Below are 22,103 nucleotides of genomic sequence, written 5' to 3'. Positions count from 1 at the left end.
AGGACACTGTGACCAGGGAAGGCCTCTAAGGGCAGCAGCACCTATTGTGACACCCTTAGGGGCCCTGTCCTTAACACCCATACACTGCCATCGCAGGCTGCGTGTTTTGCTGCAGAGAAAAGTGAAGCGTCGACATGGCACACATCCCTGTGTGCCATGCCTGCAATCCACTGCCTGGGGCCTAGGTAAGCCACCCCTTTAGCAGGGTGTACTAAACCACAGGTGAGGGTACAGTTGCATGAGCACTGTACCCCTACAATGTCTAAGTCCATTCTTAGACATTGTAAGTAAAGTAGAGCCATAAAGAATATATGGTCTGGGAGTTGGTCATTACGAACCCCACAGCTCCATATTGGTAGCAAACTTCTCAGCACATTGAGCCCACACTGATGCCAGTTTGGGATTTAATGTAAAATACACACAGAGGGCATCTTAGAGATGCACCCTGAAAACCAACCAGGCCTGGTGTGGTTCCTGAATGGCTGCCTGCCATTTGCCACCACCAGACAGGTTCCTGGACCCCTGGGTAGAGCGCCTGCACTCTCTGGGTCCAGAAACAAAGCACATCCTGGGCAGAGGTGTCATGCCTCCTCCCCAAGGATGGCTGGGTCAATGAGAGTGGAAGCTTCAAAGGCTTGCCACCTTTGTAAGCGGTCCCTGCCTTTTGCTGCCCTAGCAACTGCCTCCCACTGGTTCTGACCCCACTTTGGGTGGGAGAATAGGCGGGAAAAACGTTCTAGAAAGAGAGGTGTGTCCACCTTTGCCAACCCCACCCCTTAGGTGGAGGAGACTAGGTGAAGCACACATCTCATGCCCCTCCATCTTGGAGATGAGGGGACCCAACCAATTAGGAAGAAGCTCATGCCCCTCCCACTGGAGAGTGGCATAATAGGGGGTGTACTCACCCCAAGGAAGGGACCCATTGGTCCCGATGTGCACAACCCTGTAAAGCCCCTAAATTTGGTATATGGGGGCAACCTTGAACCTTGCATCCTCAGATCCGAGGAAGAAAGAAGAAGGACCAAAGAGCCATGCTGACCCAGGAATAGTACACCAACTGTTTTGACCCCAGCCATACCGGCCTGTCCCGACTCTGACCGGACTACAGCGAAAACCTCGGTATGTCCAGCAGCTCCCCAGAGCCAGGAAGACCTGCTCTGCAACCATCTTTAAGACTTTGTCTCCCGTAAGCACCGGATTTGCTCAAACAAAGACTAATCCACAGCATCCGTATTCATGCAGCTCTGTGATTCTGCACCACTCTGCACCTGACGCCCACGGCCCAAGTTTGAGTGGCCCAACACAATGAGGAGGTCTTCTCAACAATCCTAACCTGGGATCTGGTTATCCCCCACCTCCCTCAAGTTTCAAGCAGACGCCTGCAGTCTCAACCTGAACGGTCCCCCCGACCTTGGGTGGCCCAACCAAGGGTGTCAGGTAACCCCCAAGATCCCAACTTACCTCTCCAGCCGGTTGTCGCCTCCAGGAAGCCTCCCTGCCTGAGCCTGCAGCATCTTTACCGAACTGGAAATCTCCACTGACATCCACAGTGTCCCCAAAGTCGCCTTGGCACTCTGCACCAGGCCGCCCCTGTGCCACTGGTGGTGGTGCAGCTCCTGGAGCATTGCTTCCCAGCCAAGTGGCCTACTAGTAAGCAGTCCATGACCGAAGGTCCCATTGACTAACATTGGGCCCCTGCACTCTGCAGCCAGCCACCCCAGTGCCGGTGGTGGTGCAAATTGGGTGCCTACCTGAACCTTGGTTCTAACCCCCAAAAACTATTCTTCAAGTTTGTTTACTTACATGCAAATCGATAACCCTCTTTTCCCCGTAAGAACCAAATTTGTGATGTTTTGTTCCTAAAAATGTTGCATGAAGTTGAACTTTTGTATGAAAATAAAGTAACTGTGCTTCAAGAATTGTCATACCTTCCTGTAACAGCAGCCAGTGTGTGATATCTCAGTATACCCCCACAAGATCTAAAAGTAACTGAAAAGTCATCAAAAAGTAACCAGAAGTAATCTCACTGTATTTTAAACTGTTTTAAAAGTAATACAAACTTGTAAACGAATTTAATACAATACACAATTGCAGTTCTGTGTACTGTTTTGCATTTGAAAGTGTTCTTACTTACCTGTACCAAGTCCTGCTTGGTTCTAAAAAATAAAATACAAGTATATATTTTCATACTTACCTAATTGGTCTGGATTCTGTCTCTGAGTGTGTAATCAGTCCTTCATTGAGTGAATGCAGAAAATGCTTAAATCATCCTCCTGGTAAGCCTAATTGGTATATCTGCAATGCCACAAAGAGCTGTTAGCACTGATCTAATTTAGCCTCTGCTATTCATCTGGGGACTCCATGGAGTCTGTGCACACTATACCTTACTTTGGTATAGTATATACAGAGCCTTCTTCCTACAATCCAATACTGGAAGTCCTGGGTCATCTTACTGTAAACGCAAATCCTGTCCATGAGGCATCCACAATGCTGAGCTCACTGCAGAGGAAGATTCCACCGAAGGGCTTGCATGTGACAATGAGTGTGAGGCATCAGAAGGACACAAGATGCTAGAAGACCAAGCAGTCTCTGAACAGTTAAGTCTGAGACAATAGCCCTCAGCTTGAAACACTGGGACCATAGTCCGAAGTTCCTGAAATCTCTTCGGCAGTGGAAGTGCCTGCACGGTGATCGCTCCAGAATGGTCCCAATGAAGGAAGGTAGGACTTTTGGGCTTGTTGACTGAAAATTCCAGAGAAGATGGTAACAAACCTTTTGTCTCAACGTGGCCGAAGACTAGCTGAAGCGAGCAGCTTGTTGTCAAAAAGAAGGATCACCACAACCAACAGCAGCAGCTTAATAAAAACCAGATGGACCAATGCCATGCCAATGTCAGGCTAAAAGGCAAGGCGGAAGGGTAAATTGGAATTAAGCCTACCTCACTACAAAGTGGACTTCTGTGGGACTGGGGAACCAGCACAGGAAAGTACATGTCCTGTAGGTCCCGAGACACCAACCAGTCCTCAAAGTCAAAGGCTACCAGCACCAGAGCAAGTGTCATCATCTCAAACTTCTATTTGAGTAAAGAATTCAAGAGTCTGAGGTCAAAATCAGCCTCAGGCCTGCATCTGTCTTGGGGATCAGGAAGTACCTAGAAAAGGTACCTAGGCCCCTCGCCGCCTACGGCACAAGCTTTGCCAACTTAGCAAATAAAATTACTTAATTGGAAAGAATAGCAGCATGATGTGCGAACGTGAAACAAACTGAAGGCATGTGAAAGAGGGGAAGTGTACTTAAAAATGGAAGGGCATAACCTTGCTTAACAATTTGAAGTATCCTGTGCTTCAATATAGGCATTAGTGGCAAACTAAAGAGTTTGACAGCAGTGGCCCAAAGCAAGGTGCACTGCTGTTGTTGATCCCTGGCTGCTTCACCTGAAGCCACAAACATTTTAAACTGGCTCCTTAATTGGGACGCCTCTGACAAAAGGTCACTTGAATACCTCTGAAACTTCAGATGCTGCTGATGGAATTGGTGGATGGGGGAGCAATCACAAGACACACACTGTAGCTCTCCTGCCCTAAATGTGTACTAGGGCAGAATTTGTTTTTTCACCAAACAAGCTCCATCAAAGACAAGTGCATAAATCATGGGTGGAAATCCTTTGAAAACCAAATGGCAACCATCAAAGTGTGGTGCCTCATAACAATCACGGTGCACATAACTTGGGCAACAGAAACTGCATTAAGCACGCCAGATTGTAAAAGATATTTTTCAGCATCATGGCCATCCTATACAGTGTGGATAAAGGAGTTTCATTGGTCATCAGCGAAGTGGGCAATACCTTACTTGCCATGCCTAAAAGAGCAAGACTGCAGTGACCCAGGACACAGACCACATTCAAAGATAGAAACACTAAGCGAGGTATGGTATTCAAATATCTGGCGGAACGGTAGAACAAGAGTGTGGATTCATCTTGCTCATAGAAGCCGGCACTATAAAGCTTTCAGAATAAGGATGCGGCATCAAGAAAACTGGGTCACCTGATGCTCGTCTGTGTTATCTTGCAAAAGGTGACTTACTACTGAGGTTAAACAAGGCTTTGACCAGGCGTCCATGAGGGACTCAGTTAGGGGTTCATTAAATGATGGTAAGGTCTCCAAAGTCAAAGGATCAGGCTGTAAAAGTTTGGTCAGCAGTTTGGCCTTTCTTTCCACTGTATGGTGTAGTACTTCTATTTTCTCTGCATCTCTCCAAGTCACCACTGCATAATACGCACTCTCTTCTGTAGAGGTCCTGTGGAAAATGCAATCCCTTCTTATCTTTTGGAGATAAAGATACAAGCCAGCATCATTATAGTGTGGGAGAAAGTGGTCCACCTCCTCATCATAATCTTCAACAAGGAGAATATGCTTCAGACCTTGAAAAGCATCAGAATCGGAGCCAAAGGGGACCTCTACCCTCATGACATACTGCCTCCGAGGCAAGGGAACAGGAAGAAAAACATCTTTAAATGGAGGATGCACCTTGCTGATTGCTTAGTGTAGCATGGTTTCTGAAGCCAGACTCAGAATGGTATCAAGTACTGGCATGTTTGGAGCCAGGGCAGCACTGACATAGAACTGGTGGAAATACGACTGGAGACTTAGCTTGATTTGAGGGTCTCAGAGGTATGCCAAAAGCATCCTGAACCATCAAAAAAAGCCACAGCATGGCGTTCTTGAGGCGATTTACTAGTGTTGACAATGGTCTGAGGAACACATGACACAGACTCCAGAACTGAAATTGTGTCAAAATTTGACGTTGAGGCCAGATGGGGTCTTCTGAACGTAAATTGTTAGACCTCTACCTGCAGCAGGATCATTCAGAAATTGAAAAGCTTCTTTTGATCTTCCTGTATTTTCTCTTCTACTTGCCTCTGAACTTTGGTTTGGATGTACCAGAGGGAGACTAGCAGGACCAGGAAAAGCCCCAATTCTTGTTCTCTGCAAAGTAAAGTTTAGCTACACACTACGCAATTGCTTTCAGATGTACTGGGGAGTATTTGCTAATTGAGTCATGCATGGTGCTCAGCCACCAAAGAGACATTGTGTTGGTACATGCCTAACATGCACAGTACAGTTGAAACCCAGTTGTTTATAGTGGCAGGGGGGAACATCTCACAGTGTCGAAAAAATGTTTTGGAGAAGAAACGTTCGTAAAGGGAACCAAAAATTATAGGAGCAGAGCTCAAGATCCATCAGCTTGAAGGGGTGGAACCAATATGCAGCTCCACGTCGTCATGTCTGCTGTCATGACAGAGGTGCATTGAAGGTAGATGATGCTACTAGTCAGTACACAGGAGCTACTGCAAGAGCTTCTGATGCCACAAGATGGGGAGATTCACAAGATGAAGAATACACAGTCAGAAGAATCCATCAGATTTTTTTTCCCATCACAAAACATACACCGGTAAGAATTTAGGTAACCCTCTCCTCCCTATATCTCCTAACTGCATGCTGATATCTTGAAACTTGTAGGTACGAAATTCTGAAGTCATCTTACAACAATTACCTGAACAAAACTGCCAAGATTGGTATTCAGGCTGCTCCAAGTCTTCGGTCTTGTGTTAGAGAAAGCCATAGCAGACCTGCCAACTACCTCTCTCTTCTCAGCACTCTCCTTCATGAAAATCTCTGCGAGATTATTGAACAGCTCACTATCTTGCTACCCTACCAGTACCTGCCAAAAACATTACATTCTGGTCTCTGTCAACTTCACTCTACTGAGTAAGGTCTCACATGCCCATATTTCTTGCTTCCACACACCACAATCAGCTCTCCTCAATACACATCTGTGGTATTTACCTTATATGCTGCCTGCTCTCCTTCTATGTGCCCCATCTATTGTAGAACGTTTAACATGTTCTGGAGTCTCTGCCCTGAAGACTCTGTTAGTGAGGACTCTAAGAGTCAGTTGCTGCTGGTGTACTTTGTGGATAGGACGTTAACCTTAATGAAGTACTTGCAATAAAAGAAGATATCCTGTCTACACGTCTGTAAGTTGTCTGTACTTCTTCACACTGGCGACGAGTGAAGAACAAACCCAAGAAGGATAAAGCCACCAGCAAGCCAAACTGTCTTCATGAACTAAACAACGTCCTAACACAGCTGAGAGCAGCTTTCTCAAAGTAAGGTACTGTGTGCGCCCTGCTTCCACCTTAAAGATGCAACTGTTTCGTAATGCTGTGAAACTGGATGATGGGCGCATATGGAATTTGGGTAGAATTGCACTTGTGCGTCCAACTAATTGTCTCAAACAAGAAGCTCTTGTTGTTCCTTCTGAAGCTGCCTCATCTTTACGCAGGAGCTCTCGTGCATGTAAAGATGCTCTTGCTGTTCCTTCTGAAGCTGCCTCATCTTTACGCAGGAGCTCTCGTACATGTAAAGCTCCTGTAAACTTACGTGATTTTGTTGTGAATTAGTTTATCTTGTTTTGTTTATTTATGTGTTTCTCCTTTTAGGTAAAGGGGAAAGGTGTGTGATATTTACCTTATATGCTGCCCGCTCTCCTTCTATGTGCTTCATCTATTGTAGAACGTTTAACATGTTCTGGAGTCTCTGTCCTGAAGACTCTGTTAGTGAGGACTCTAAGAGTCAGTTGCTGCCGGTGTACTATGTGGATAGGACGTTAACCTTAATGAAGTACTTGCAATAAAAAAAAGATATCCTGTCTACACGTCTCTGAGTCGTCTAATTCTTCACAACATCCTCTTCCATTTTTCTGCAGCATAACACTTGATCGCCATATCATGCTCACAACCCTTGCCTCCCTGGGCATGGCACAGACAGTCTAATAGCTAAAGGTATATATTCACCTTCTTACTAAGTTGGACATGTCAGGGCATCTGTCATTGGTTTCTATTTTCCCTCTACTCTACATTCCTTGGAGACATTTTTCTTCTTACCACACAGACATTCACATCTGAGTTAAAAAATAAAATAATCATCTGGTTTACTACCATGTGACAACAAGTGATACTTGACCTCTGATCACTCGTCCAAGAAAAAAAAGGATCTACTTCCCAGCAAACTCTGCACTTATAACCACAACTTCTACTCTCATAATAGTCTTTCCCCCAGACACCCTTTCTTGCTCACTTAGATGATGAAAACAGTGCAGTTTAATTTGACTATAAGGCAGAAATCCTTTGTCCCATCTACTGCCTCACCCTCCTGACATCACCTAATGAATATTAAGAAACTCAGTCCACACCTTCCCTTCCTCACCACATTTGCAGCTGAAGTGATTAACTTCATAACTGCTACTCCCTTCATCTAACAAAGCTATGTATTTACCTCGCCCCACAGATATTAAGGCAGCTGGCTCTCAGCTAAACGCACTGACCATTACAAACTCCTAAAATCTGCCTTCAATGCTCTACAAGGAACTTCCCTATACCTGCCTCTAGATCACCATAAACCGACCGCATTCTCAATCGTTTTTCTATCCCTAAATTCTAATGCACATCAAGATTAAGGTGGGATATTTTCAGGATGGCTCCCACATTGTACTTTGGTCTGTGGCCACACCTTACTCTGGGCTGTGTACTTTCCTTACCTATGTTCGACTGAGTGCTTAAAGCACAGTTGATTTCAAAATGACCTATCAACCCCTAACTCATACCATGAGAATACCAGCCTCATCACCCATCATCACAAATCAACTGTTAATAAACGCTTATACTGGAAATTTTCAAACGGAAATGGTTTATTTGTCTTCATACTCCTCATTATGAGCTACATCACCTATATCTTTGATGCAACCACGCACTTCAATTTATTCTATGTACTGCTTTAAACATGTACAGCATCCCAGAAGAATGGCTAAACAAAATACAACACATGGTAATAAAAACATAAACAGCATTTCTCCCAAGAGATTGATCACAGAGGTTAAAATGAAACAGAAGGGACTGGGTTCAATCGCAGAGGCACATAGCGCTCAAAACACCATTGCTTACCCATTTCGTGAAAGGCTTTTAATGCTTCACTTGTATCCAAAACTCTCAGAATAAACCACAACAGCGGTTCCGATAACTGGCATGTGGATAAGGAGCCCTAAAAAACGATATGAAGAGCGCAAGTATTATGAACATTTATATTGTATGTAGCATATTGTGAAATGCCCATACAAAAAGTAAGCTTTATTTTATCTTTAGGTGACTTTATCACAATCTTATACATATTTCAACACTAGAGATGAACAGTGCCTCTTTTTAACTGCCTTTAAGAGAATGTACCACCCCTATTTGCAAAGCATAACTTCAGAATTCTATTATTATCAGTTGAAACATATAAAGTTATGACCTTCCTATAGCACTAAAGTAGAATACTAAGGACCAACATATTTTAACTATTACTACTGAAAATTATCACCATCTCTCAGTCTGAACTGGTCTAAAGGCCTGTCAAGAGAAAAACAACTCTGTAGGCATTTCAATGAACAGGCACAAAAACAACATTTATTTAAAGCTTTGTAATCCATAATTGTGCATTAAGTCTACAATTACTTGCAAACACAAATAGGGACACTCAAAATGAACATTAATATGCTTTATCATTAAAGAGATTTTTTTGTTTTGTGGTACTCTCTTTCACTCCCAATGATTATGCAGACTAAAAGAGAAGATGGATGTCACTTTTTGGCCTTGGTATGTGACAATAAGCATGCAGATAATCATGTGAGCAGCACACAACATCATGTCACCAGAAAATCCAAGAAAGCTGAAATATAAAGATTTAAATCAAGTGATTTAGTAGTGGTCTATAAAAAAAAGCACACTTCACAGATTGTGCTTTAACATTGATAAGCCTGTCGATCACAACAGGAGCTTGCTACGGCAAAGCCTTAATAACAGTATCTTCAGATTACTAACATCCCTCACTGCACTTCGGTAGGACTTGCGTCCCAAGCACTATTTCTGGAATTATGCAGATGGATGCATATAATACACAGTGATTTCATGATTTGTAGTTACAACATAACCAACACTACTTTCCACCACCACCCCATTTGCAAGTCAGATGTTGTGGAACAGGTCTCACTGCATTAATCGTGGCTAAAAATGTAAGATAACATTGTAAGGAAAAATACTCTGAGAATCCCTACATTAAACGTTTTAGTGTGATAATATGAACCTATAAACAGGGGTATTTTGCTGGTAATAATCACACTAAAATGACTGAGAATTTACTGAACTTATTTAAATGTGCAACCTACTGGTGTTTTTATTTGAATAAAGCCTTATTGATTCAGTTCAGAGTTGGTAGGACAGTCAGGAAGCTTATTTCAATTATCCTAATGCATTATTCTGCCAAAGAACTCGCAGGTTCATTGTCGAATATACATTAACATTTTAGAGGTTTTGACTGGCTGGAAATGCAACAGCGGAAACAGTTTATCAAATTTATATTATTCCTTGTAAGCACAGGGTTTACTCTAAGAGTATCTTGGCACTGGAAGAAACAATTAAACTAACCCAGTTAAAAGGGAGTTAAAAAGGAGGGAGTAATAATAAGACCTTCAACAAAACAGCAAGATATTAAATCTTTCTATGCTCATGACGGAGCGGTTCCGTCATGAGCCACAGTGGGCGTGTGCTCATGACGGAACCGGTCTGTCATGGTACCCACCCATGGGGGGGAAGCGCTGGCGCCCCCCCCCCGTGGTCAGCCCATCTACCCTCCCTCCCTCAGCGATCCTGTGACGTTGGCACGCACAGCGTGCCCCTACATCATCAGGAGCAGCCGCATGAAACAGCAGAAATCCCACTAGAGCCAGGGATGTATTTATATTAGGTGTGGAGGTGATCCCTTGGGCACTAGTGGCTGTTTTCGGTTCCCCATAAGGCAGTTTGTCCCGCGTTTTATGGGGGAGGGGGGGGGAGGCAGATTCCAGTGATTGTTTTTTTTTAAATGGAAGCAGCCCCATGGGCAAGGGTTGCTTCCTGGGCGGTTGGGTAAAATTTGTCCCTGGGAATTGTTTTTATAGTGCATGGAGGCGATCCCGTAGGGATGGATTGCCCCCTAATTTTTTCCTTTTTTAGGACTCGCCTAGGCAGCACGCATACGCTGCAGAGGAGGTGAGCTTTAGAAATTGGTCAGCTCTTTTTAAGCACTCGTGCTTCTGCTGGCATTCACCTTGCGGGAGCGAGCAGCGGCATCACTAACTGAAAACAGATTGCCGCGCCGCTGCTTGCCTCCGCAAGGTGGATGCCAGCACAAGCACGAGTGCTTGAAAAGAGCTGTTTGCATTTGCCTGCTCGCGGTCAGCCTCGGAGGGGGCCTTCTTTCACCGTGAGAGTTCACAGCGGCTAACGTTCACAAAGAAGCCTTTGACACGCCACATCTTCCTTTGATTGTGTGTTCTCTCTGTCCTCGCTCGGTGTTTGAGTACCTTGAGTAGCTGCATCCTTTCGACACCGAAGGCCACGCCGGACCTCGTCTGGGAAGGAGGTATGCGCTGTGATAATCATGTCTTGCTCCTTTCCTTTCAGCTCTCCAAGGCCGAGCAGTTCAACTCCTTCCTGCGCAAATAGCTTTTTTTTTTGTTAGAGTGTGAAATACATTTAGGATTTAAACACACCCTCATTTTTGCTACTCTGCAGGCTTTCTTCCTCTCTGCATTTGAATATGAGCTGGCTGTACCTCCGGACAAGGTTTGCATCTGGAAGAGTTGTTTATATATAATAGCTGCCTGTTGTCAGAAGCATGCTGAAGCGTGGCTGGCTGCGTTCATACAAATTAACAGAATGAACTCGCCAGCAATATAGGAATATTCCAACATGTGCTATAAACGCAATAGGATGGTTCTGCGAGGTCAACAGTTACCGTTATAAGATGCAGTGAACAGAAGGTCAAGAGGTTAAATCTGAGGACGGTACTCTCTGCATTCCCTCCTTCGGAAGTAGGTAAATTCAGCAACATTAAATTACTTGCATATACCACCAACACAGACACCAGCAAAACACAATACACACATACATCCCATCAACACACATCATATCACACCATGCCACTGCCCTTACGTCACTACACTAAGCACATGTAGAACGAATGAAGGTATCAAAGCACTTTACATAAGTACTAGTTCCATTACAGAAATCTTCCCGGTGGGTGATAAGGTGATGCATGGCTAAACCCTTATAAGGTCCCAAAGGCGAGACCTATTGGCTATGCCAGTGCTTGTTTTTATACTTGTGGCCAGTTTCTGGACCCCCACCGGGGGCAGGTCAGCCCTATTTGAAGAGCCATCTGCCGGGGGAGGGGGGTTGTAGAAACCCACTAGCACCAGGGGTGTGTATATATTTATGTTTCGGCATGGCCCCTTGGTTAAGAGTTGCCCCAATGGGATGGGGCATCAGTTATTTACTTTTGGCTCTTTTTCTGTCCCCCTTGGTGGCAGATTGGCCATTTGAGTAGTGACATAGCGTGTTATAATGTTAATTGTTTTATTTCTTGTGAATTGCGATGGTAATGTTTTACTTCTATTTTTTATTCTAGTTCGAGACTTTTGACTGATGTTCCAGGTTGCAGTTTCATCATTGGTGGTTCTGCAGTTTGTGTAGTTGCATGTGTTAGGTAAAAAAAAGTTTTTGGTACTATTTACTCTAAACGAGTTTCATTTCCCTGCATGAATGTCTTTTAGTAAACGGTGTAATAATATCTGAATGTTTAGCTTCTGTTTTATTGTGTGAAAAACGTTTTTCATTTGTGCTTGATGTGTACTTTGTTGTCTTGTGAGTAATTGGTTTTGTTTTTTCTTTAGAGTGGGATATCGTTGGGTTTTGCTCTGTTTCTGCAGAGTAGGTGCTGGTAAGTGTAGCTGTCTCTTGTAAGTGAATCGTATAGTTTTTGAGTATATAGATCTTTGTGATAAAGCCACACTTTGTTTACATACTTATTTTGCACAGTGTTGGTTGTTGACTTGTTTGTGAAATCTCCTTTCTTAGTAAGGATTATGGATAGCCACTGGATTACTACTCAGCAGGTTGTTGGTATGCTTTTTGAGATTTCCTCTGACATGCCGCGAGCCCAGACCCAAAAACTCATGGGGCCCCCCGCAAAACCAGGTAGTTTTGTGATAGGTAATTTTGAAGTGTCCACAGTACGATTTGGGCCGTTTCCTGTCGTAGGCACTAGGCCTACCCACACAAGTGAGGTACCATTGTTCTTGGAAGACTTTGGGGAATGACGAGCAGATGGAATTTTGTGGATCCTCGCAGATTCCCGAACTTTTCACCACAGAAATGTGAGGAACATTTGTTTTTATGACAAAGTTTGACGTTTGGAAGGGATTCTGAGTAATAGAACCTGGTGAGAGCCAGACAAGTCACCCCATCCTGGTTTCCCTGGGTGTCTAGTATTAAAAAATGTATAGGTTTGCTAAGTTTTCCTAGGTACCGGCAGAGCTAGGGTTCAAAATCTACAGCTAGGCACTTCGCAAAAAAAGGGTCTGTTTTCTTACTGTGAAAATGTGGTGTGTCCACATTGTGTTTTTGGCCGTTTCCTGTTGCTGGCACTAGGCCTACCCACACAAGTGAGGTACCATTTTTCTCGAAAGACTTTGGGGAATGCGGGGTGGGTGGAATTTTGTGGATCCACACAGATTCCAGAACTTTCCACCACAGAAGTGAGAGGTTTTTTTTTCTTCTTTTTTGTTTTTTAACAAAGTGTGAGGTTTGCAAGGGAACCTGGTGAGAGCCAGACAAGACACCCCATCCTGACTTACCCTGGGTGTTTAGTTTTCAAAAATGTATAGGTTTGCCCTGGGAACAACGAAGGAGCTTTCAACCCAACCACCCCCCCCCCTCCCCCACGAAGATACCGGGTAATGGGAAATAGGCACTCTGCAAAGTTGGGGAGGCGGGTAGTTCTTGAACCGTCTTGCAGGAAGGGGGGTGGGACCGAGGGTTTATTGGGAAAGTTTGGTCTAAAATGGTTTCCTTGTTTTCCAATGTTATATGGCACTCTACATACTTGTACACACTGCTCAGGCATTACAACAAAAGCACCCAGACCGTGTAACACACATCACCGATACGATCCATAATGACGTCACCTGACCCAGCTGATCCAGTAATAACACGCCCACAGCACCTACCCATCATATCCTGGAATGTCAATGGGCTTCGAGTTAAGCTCAAGCGGGGACTGGTCCTGCAGTATCTAAAGAGTAAAGCACCGGCAATAGCTCTGAAAACCACCTAACAGGAACGACATGTAAAGCAATTGACAGATGGCGTTTTAAGCTAGCGGTACACTCAAAGTTTAAAACCGGCTCCCGTGGGGTAGGGATCCTCATTAAAAGACAACGCCCGATTATCATGAAACATAAATATACAGACGATCAAGGCCGATTCGAGACACTATCGTGCCTATGGGAGGGACGGGTGATCAATACAGTTTCGGTTTATATCCCCCCATGCTTCACTCGTTGGCATTACCGGCGTTCAGTGCATTCCTACTCCAGCTCCCGCAGGGTAACTTGATTATAGGGGGCGATTTTAACGCCACGCTGGATGATACCTTAGACCGGACACCCTCTAGACAACAACAGAAGACTCGCACTAACTTTGCAGATTTCCTGGGCACCATGGGTTTGATGGACACCATGGGTTTGATGGACACCTGTCGAATTCGCTTCCCACAGGCGCGACAATATACATACTTTTTAGGCGCACACAATAGCCTATCAAGAATAGATTACATACTGGCACCGGCAGGTGAGATCGGGAACTTCCTAGATATTAAACACCTACATAGAAGAATCTCGGATCACTCCCCGGTCAGCATTCTCTACACGTGGCACGCCACAACACAGCATCGCATATTCCCCATCCATCCCGTGTATCTCACAAATTCGGCAATTTGGAAGGGGCTGACTGATACCACCACACACTATTTTCACGAGAACAAGCCCTCAGTCTCCTCCCCGCTTGTCCTGTGGGAAGCATATAAGGCGGTGCTCCGTGGGCAGGCGATCTCTCTCATAGTAAATCACAAAATTGAGAAGGTCCAGACTGTAGCGACCCTTGAGCAGGAGGTGGGTGACATAGAGAGGGCCCAGGAGCAGGACCCCTCTGACGCAACTGCCCATCGTTTACTCCTCAAAAAACAGGAGTACAAAGACTATTTATGGGAGGAAGCGAAAACGCGACTCTCTGCCACTCAACATACCGTATATGAAGTCAGCGATAAAGCCGGCAAGCTCCCGGCCTGGCTCGACAAGCGAGAGAAGGCAGATAGGTGGATTGCAGAGCTCGAGACCACCACGGGCGATATTACTTCAAACCCCCAAGACATAGTAGACATTCTGGAACAACGCTATGAGCAGGTTTACACCTCAACGCTTACAATAACGGAAAACAAGGCGGAGGACTTCTGATGTGATATCAGACTTCCCAAGCTCCCAGAAGAAGAAGAATTACTGGAGTGGAACTCTCTGCAGAAGAAATAGCGATAGCGGTCAGTAAACTCCAGTCAGGAAAGGCGCTAGGTCCCAATGGTATCCCAATAGAATATACAACTACACTTACACCCAACCTAGCGGCGATGTATGAGGCCAGCTTGGATAGGGGGGAACTCCCACAGGACCAACGGACGGTGACAATAGTGGCCATTCACAAACCAGGTAAACCTGTCCAGGAATGTACCTCCTACTGACCAATATCTCTGATCAACGCCGAGGCCAAAATATTGGCTAAAACCCGAGCCACCAGACTAACACTGCAACTAGCTACATTAATTCTCCCAGTCCAATCAGGGTTTATGCCGGGAAGAAATACAGCTTTAAATCTGAGGCACCTGGCGTGCTGGGACGTAAGCATACTATACAAGAGGACACGATTGTTCTGTCCCTAAACGCGCGAATGGCCTTCGATACTGTCGAATGGCCATTCCTCTTTGGTGTCCTCACAAAGATGGGGTTGGGACCTAAATTCTGTTCCTGGGTTAGGCTGTTATACACCACTCCCATGGCGCAGGTAGTAGCCAATGGGCAAATCTCTAGAGAGTTCCCACTGCACCAAGGCACGAGACAGGGCTGCCCATTATCACCGCTCCTCTTTGCCCCTATACTAGAGCCTCTGGCGGTCTGGGTAAGACCAGACCCGGCCATTCGTGGACTTCGCTGGACGGAAAGCTGCGAGGATCGAATATCCCTATACGCAGACAATGTTCTCCTCTATATGGCCTCTCCCAGGTGTTCCCTCTCATGTCTATTAGATATATGTAGCTCCTATGGGAGACACTGAGGATATACAATCAATTGGGCTAAAGAACAAGTTACTTACCTTCGGTAACGATGTATCTGTAAGAAACATTAGTTAGTTAGATTCCTCACCTTAGAATATCCCCAGGCGTCAGACTGGATCCGGAAGATTTTTCGTCAGCAATACCCCTTGCGCGTCGCTAGGCGTCGTCTGCGGCTCCGCGTCCGTCGTCGTCGTGCGCCGGAATGACGTCGGAGTGCTTAGACCCCGCCCTCGCGCGCTGACGTCAGTTCTTGTACATAGCCTTCCGCGCCAGGAACGCAGAGCCATGCAAGAGACCGACACTGGTGCCAAAAAATTCTAGGGCCCTGATAGGGATAGCCTTAACCCTAGATGTCAGTTCGCAGAACGGGGAGGATGGGTGGGTCGATGAGGAATCTAACTAACTAATGTTTCTTACAGATACATCGTTACCGAAGGTAAGTAACTTGTTCATCTGAGAGAAACACGTTAGTTAGATTCCTCACCTTAGAATAGATACCCCAGCAATACCAACCCCGGTGGTGGGTCTGCGAACCAAGATCACACCAGAAAGTCCTGGAGGACAGAACGGCCAAAGAAGCCATCCCTCCGGACTTGGCTGTCTAAGCAATAATGCCTGGCAAACGTGTGCAGCGAAGCCCACGTTGCCGCCTGACAGATGTTCTGCAAAGGGACTCCCCGTCCCAAAGCAGTAGTAGCCGCTGTGGCCCGAGTAGAATGGGCGCGCAGCCCAACAGGCGGTTCCTTTTTTGCCAAGGAATAACAGGTTTTTATACACAAAACGACCCACCGGGAGATGGTCTGTTTGTGTACACCTTTTCCCTTCTTTGCACCCACGTAGCCAACGAAAAGCTGGTCGTCCACTCGGAACTGTTTCGTGCGGTCCAAATAAAAGGAGAGCGCACGTTTTGGGTCCAGACGGTGGAGTCGCTCTTCCTCTTTGGAAGGATGCGGAGGCGGAAAGAAGGTGGGCAACGTGACAGATTGCCCAAGATGAAAGTGGGTCACCACTTTCTGTAGAAAGGAAGGACGAGGCCGAAGGACAACCTTGTCCGGATGAACAGATAGAAAAAGAGGCTTGGACGATAGAGCCTGGAGCTCACTCACCCGTCTAGCCGAGGTGATGGCAACCAGGAAAGCAGTCTTAAGAGTTAGAAGACGAAGAGGACAATTGTGAAGAGGCTCAAAGGGAGCGCACATCAGGAATGTCAAGACAAGATTCAAGTCCCACTGAGGCATTACGAAAGGGACAGGAGGGAACGTGTGAGTAATGCCTTTAAGAAAGCGTGACTCTACAGGGGACTTGAAAAGAGAGGGCTGATCTGGAAGCTGTAAGAAGGCAAAGAGAGCAGCAAGATAACCTTTCAAGGTGCCCAGGGCAGAGCCCTGCCGGGCCAAAGAAAGAAGAAAGAGGAGAACCTCAGAAAGAGGGGCGGAAAGGGGATCCACAGCCTTTGCTGTGCACCATGCCATAAATTTGTTCCACCGGCAGGCGTATACCGTCTTTGTGGAGGGACGCCTGGCTGCCAGAATGATATCACAGACTTCAGGAGGCAAGTCAAATGGCATCAACTGCCGCCGCTCAATCTCCAAGCAAGGAGGTGGAGGCTGGACAGGTTCGGGTGGAGGACCGTCCCCTGCTGCTGCGACAGAAGATCCTCCCGAAGGGGCAGACGTATCGGAGGATCGGTCAACATACTGAGTAGCTCGGGATACCAGTACCTTCGTGCCCAATCCGGAGCCACCAAGATGACTTGGGCCCGGTCGCGCTTGATCTTCTTCAGCACTCTGGGCAGAAGTGGTATAGGCGGAAAGGCGTACAACAGACCGCAAATCCACTCGCGACGAAAAGCGTCGCCGAGCGAGTGCCGCCTTGGAAATTCCAACGCGCAGAACTGCTGACATTGCGCGTTCTCGTCGGTGGCGAATAGATCTAACCAAGGCTCTCCCCACTGCTGAAAGAGACCTTGCGCCACCTCGGAGTTCAGACGCCATTCGTGATCCATCATGCACCGGCGGCTGAGTTCGTCTGCTCTGGCGTTCAGAGAGCCCGCCAGATGTTGAACCACCAGGGTGATGCCCTGGTGTTCCAGCCATGTCCAGAAGCGCAGAGCCTCCTGACAAAGGGTCCACGACCCCACCCCGCCCTGTTTGTTGCAATACCACATGGCGGTGGTGTTGTCCGTGAACACCTGCACGACACTTCCCCGGACAGAGGGAAGGAAGGCTTTCAGTGCAAGTCGGATCGCTCGCAGCTCCAACAAGTTGATGTGGAGGCGAGACTCCGCCGGAGACCAGAGGCCTCTGATCTCCGTCTCTCCCATATGGCCACCCCATCCCAGGAGGGACGCATCCGTCACTACGACATGCTCCGGTAGGGGTAGGGAGAGGCTCTTGCCCGTGACCCAATCGCGGTCCGTGATCCATCACTGCAACTGCTGTGCAGTGCCTTCCGAGATCAAGACATGGTCGGACAGGTTGCCGTGATGCTGGGCCCACTGAAACTTCAGGTCCCACTGCAGAGCCCGCATGCGCCGCCTGGCGTGATGCACTAGTAGGATGCAGGAGGCCATCAGCCCCAGAAGCCGCAACACTAGCCTGACTGAAACCCAGGATAGAGGCCGAAAGATGGGAATCAGAGCCTGTATATCCCGGACCCGCTGCTCCGGTGGATGGATCCGGAACTGCGCCGAATCGAGAACCGCTCCGATGAAGAGGAGCTTCTGAGAGGGGCTCAGGTGTGACTTCGGCACGTTGATGGAAAACCCCAGCAAATGCAGGAGATCCGCCGTAGTCTGGAGGTGGGAGACGACTGCCTGGGGCGAGCCCGCCTTCAACAACCAGTCGTCGAGATAGGGGAAGACTGGAACCCCTGATCTGCGCAGATGAGCTGCGACCACCGCCATCACTTTCATGAACACCCGAGGGGCACTGGTAAGGCCGAAGGGGAGCACGGTGAACTGAAAGTGCTCCTGACCCACCGTGAACCGCAGGTAACGCCGGTGGGCCGGCAGGACGGGGATGTGGAAATATGTGTCCTGCAAGTCCAACGCTACCATCCAGTCTCCAGGGTCTAGGGCAGCTAGAACCTGAGCCAAAGTCAACATTTTGAACCGTTCCTTCCAGAGGAAGGCATTGACGTTCTGGAGGTCCAAAATAGGGCGTAGGCCCCCTTTGCCCTTCTTGGGAACCAGAAAGTAGTGGGAATAACAACCACGACCTACTTCTGGGCTCGGAACGCGCTCGACGGCCCCCTTGGCCAAGAGGGCTGAAACTTCCTCGTGGAGAAGATTCAAATGATCCCCCGCGATACGGTGGTGCTGCGGTGGCATGGCTGGAGGGGTTGTCTCGAAGGGGAGGGAGTAGCCCCTTCGGACGATTTGCAGCACCCACCTGTCCGACGTGATGGAACGCCAGTGGAGCAGGTGATGGCGAACTCTGCCGCCCACTGGCGTGGAATGGGCCTGAAAGCTCGGACTAGGAAGGCTTTGAGGCGGATGCTGCCGGGGTGGATGTGGACTGACCGCGTCGTCCTCCGGTACCGCCTCGGCGGAAACCACGTCCGCGACCGCGTGCAGGCTGGTTCTGCGGCTGGTGGCTAGGCGGACGTGAGGAGGTGCCCCTTCCTTGGCCACGAAAGGAGCGAAAAGCGGAAGTTTGTGGCCGCGGGGCCGGGAGGCCCAAGGACGTGGCCGTAGCCCGGGAGTCCTTGAAGCGAGCCAGCGCACTGTCCGCTTTGGCACCAAAAAGGCGAGCGCCATCAAAAGGCATGTCCATGAGGGTGCTCTGGACATCCCCTGAAAAAGACGTGGACCGCAGCCAGGCGTGACGTGGAAGCGCCACCGTGGTAGAAATCGCCCAACCCAGCGAGTCCGTAGTGTCAAGTCCTCATCGGATAGCATGGCGCGCTGCATCTCTCCCATCGGCCAGGGCCGAGGAAAGCCGCGCTCGGGCCTCCTCCGGGCACAGTGGCAGCACGTCCTCCACCGCATCCCACAGAGAGTGGGGATAACGGTCCAAGAGACAGGCGGTGTTCAAAGACCGCAGGCCCAAACTGAGCGAAGAGAACAGCTTCTTACCAAACTGTTCCAGTCTCTTGGAATCCCGGTCCGGAGGAGCGGACGGGAAGGAGGATTGGGAGGTAGAGGCCTGGATAACCAGACTCTCGGGGGTGGGGTGTTGGGACAGAAAACTGGGGTCGCCCGGAGCAGGGCGGTGGCGCCTGGCAACGTTCCTATCCACAGGAGGGACTGTGGAGGGCTTGGACCAGGTGCCCTGCAGAACGTCAGTGAGGGCCTCATTGAATGGCAGCAGAGGCTCAGTGGAGCATGCGGCAGACTGAAGCACCTCAGTGAGGATGTTAGTCCTCACAGCCACGGCAGGCAGCTCAAGCCCAAGGGCTTCGGCCGCCTTGCGCAGCACCACAGAAAAAGCTGCACCCTCCTCCGAAGCCACAGTCGGAGGAGAGATGAATCCAGTGTCCGGTGAGGTATCCAACCCACTGGCCTCCCCCAGTTCATCTGCCCAGTCCTGTGCAAGTTGGCTCTGAAGGGCCATAGGGTCGGCAGACCCCTCCCAGTCGCCCCCGTCATCCGATTCCTGGTAAACAGGAGGAATGATAGGAGCCGGTCGATAGACAATATGTGTCTCTAGCGGCGTCGGATGCGGCGTCGGGAGGCGCCGCATCGGTGTCGGGACCGGACAGGGGCTGAACCGGGGATCGACGTCGACCGGAGCCGGTGTCGGGGGTGGTATCCGTGTCGGCGCCGGTGGTGGAGGCGTAACGAGGTCGACCGGCGTCGACGGGGGCCCAGGCTCGGGCCCCTCGGGGACCTGCGGCGTCGGGACCGGAGCCTCCAACGGCGCCAGGGCCGGAGCCGCCGGCATGCGAGGTCGCCCAGTCGAGTCCGCGGGGCCCGAAGGTGCGCCAGCGGGCGTCGACGGCGGGGCCAGGCTCCTCATGGCCGAGAGGAAGGCACTGACCTCCGCCGGCGTTGCGTCAGTCTCAGGGACCGTCGGGTATGGGGACTTGCGTGGCTCCTGTGGAGCCGCGGGGGTGGAACCACCCGGACCCTCGGCCGAGTCGCGCGACCGGCGAGGGGAGTCCGAAGAGCGGTGTCGCTTCTTGGACTTCTTGGAGTGCCTCGACTTACCCGAAGACTTCGAGCCAGACGAGTGACGATGTCGAGTGCGGCTCCGCGACCGATCCTTGGACCTCCTCCTGGACCGGGATCGAGAGCGACGCGGAGCCGAGTGGCGAAGCTCGAGAAGCCTGCGGGACCGCTCCCGCCTAGCTTTCGAGGTCAGGGCCATACAATCGGAGCACGACGCCGCGTCGTGGTCGAGGCCCAAGCAGTACAGACACCGGCGGTGATGATCGGTCACCGACATCAGTCGGTGACAGTCGTTGCAGGCCTTGAAACCAGGCATCCTACCGGCACCAGAGTCGAGAATTGACCAAAAAGAGTCAAAAAAGTTAGTCAAAAATTGACTAAAGGGGTAGCTCTCCCGGATCTGCGCTTACTGGCGCAGAAAAAAGAAGAACTGACGTCAGCGCGCGAGGGCGGCGTGTAAGTACTCCGACGACGTCATTCCAGCGCACGACGCCGACGACGGACGCGGAGCCGCAGACGACGCCTAGCGACGCGCAAGGGGTATTGCTGACGAAAAATCTTCCAGATCCAGTCTGACGCCTGGGGAAATTCTAAGGTGAGGAATCTAACTAACGTGTTTCTTTCAGATTTTTACATTACAAAAGGATGGTAAACCAATCATAGGAAATGAATATGCTACTTACCAGTATGCATCTGTTCTTGGCATGTAGGGCTGCTGACATTCATATCTGTGCATAGATCGCCGCCTAGTGTTGGGTCCGGATGTTTGCACGTTGTTGTCCTGGAAGAGTCTTCGAAGTATCCTGGGATAGGTGACTCCTCCCCTGGACTACAGTGCGCATGGGCATCCTCTCCATCCTCAGATTGTTTTTCGCCATTGTGGCAGTGATGGAGTAGATACAGAAAGTGATGACCATGCTTACAGTAATTCTGAGAGCTGCAGCTGCTACAGGCGCCGGGGAGGAGGGAGAGCGATATGAATGTCAGCAGCCCTACATGCCAAGAACAGATGCATACTGGTAAGTAGCATATTCAGTTCGAGGCATGTGGGCTGCTGAATTCATATCTGTGCATAGAATACATAGCAGTACCTCCTATTAGCGGCGGCTACCAGTGCCAGCTGCAGCGGTCTGAAAAAGAGTTTTGAGAACAGCCTGTCCTACAGCTGCCTGCTGTTTTGATTGCACATCTACACAATAGTGTTTGGTAAATGTGTGTGTAGTGGACCAGGTGGCTGCTCTACATATATCATGCAAAGGGATGTTTCCCAGGAAAGCCATGGAGGCCCCTAACTTACGTGTTGAGTGGGCTCATGGGTGAATCGTTAATGTGCGTTTAGCCTTTTGATAGCAAATTTAAATACATGTAACGATCCATCTGGCTATACCTGCTTTGGAGATAGCGTTACCTTTGTGTTGTGGGGCAAAGGCAACGAAAAGTTGTTTAGTCTTCCTAAAGATCTTAGTCCTGTCGATATAGTACATGAGGGCTCTATTCACATCTAGTGTATGGAGTGCTCTTTCTACGACAGTTTGTGGGTTTTGAAAGAAAACAGGCAGTTCAATAGTTTGATTCATGTGGAACTGCGATATCACCTTGGGCATGAATTTGGGGTTGGTACGTAGTACGACCCTGTTGGCGTGAACCTGTATAAATGGCTCTTGAACGGTTAGTGCCTGGAGTTCACTAACTCT

General features: G+C 48.7%; 1 protein-coding gene across 1 annotated transcript in view; it reads right to left on the bottom strand.

Annotated features, from left to right (window-relative positions):
* Positions 1-22,103, bottom strand: part of BIRC6 (baculoviral IAP repeat containing 6) — a 1,973,616-nt gene that overhangs the window by 618,219 nt on the left and 1,333,294 nt on the right. The window contains exon 48 of the mRNA XM_085609819.1: positions 8,003-8,099. Coding sequence (XP_085465945.1) covers positions 8,003-8,099 — 97 coding nt within the window. The remainder of the gene's footprint in view (positions 1-8,002; positions 8,100-22,103) is intronic.

Source organism: Triturus cristatus, chromosome 6 (genome assembly GCF_964204655.1).
Source record: "Triturus cristatus chromosome 6, aTriCri1.1, whole genome shotgun sequence".
Taxonomy (NCBI): domain Eukaryota; kingdom Metazoa; phylum Chordata; class Amphibia; order Caudata; family Salamandridae; genus Triturus; species Triturus cristatus.
Note: the sequence above shows the minus strand (reverse complement) of the source record. Positions and strands in the feature narration are given on the sequence as shown.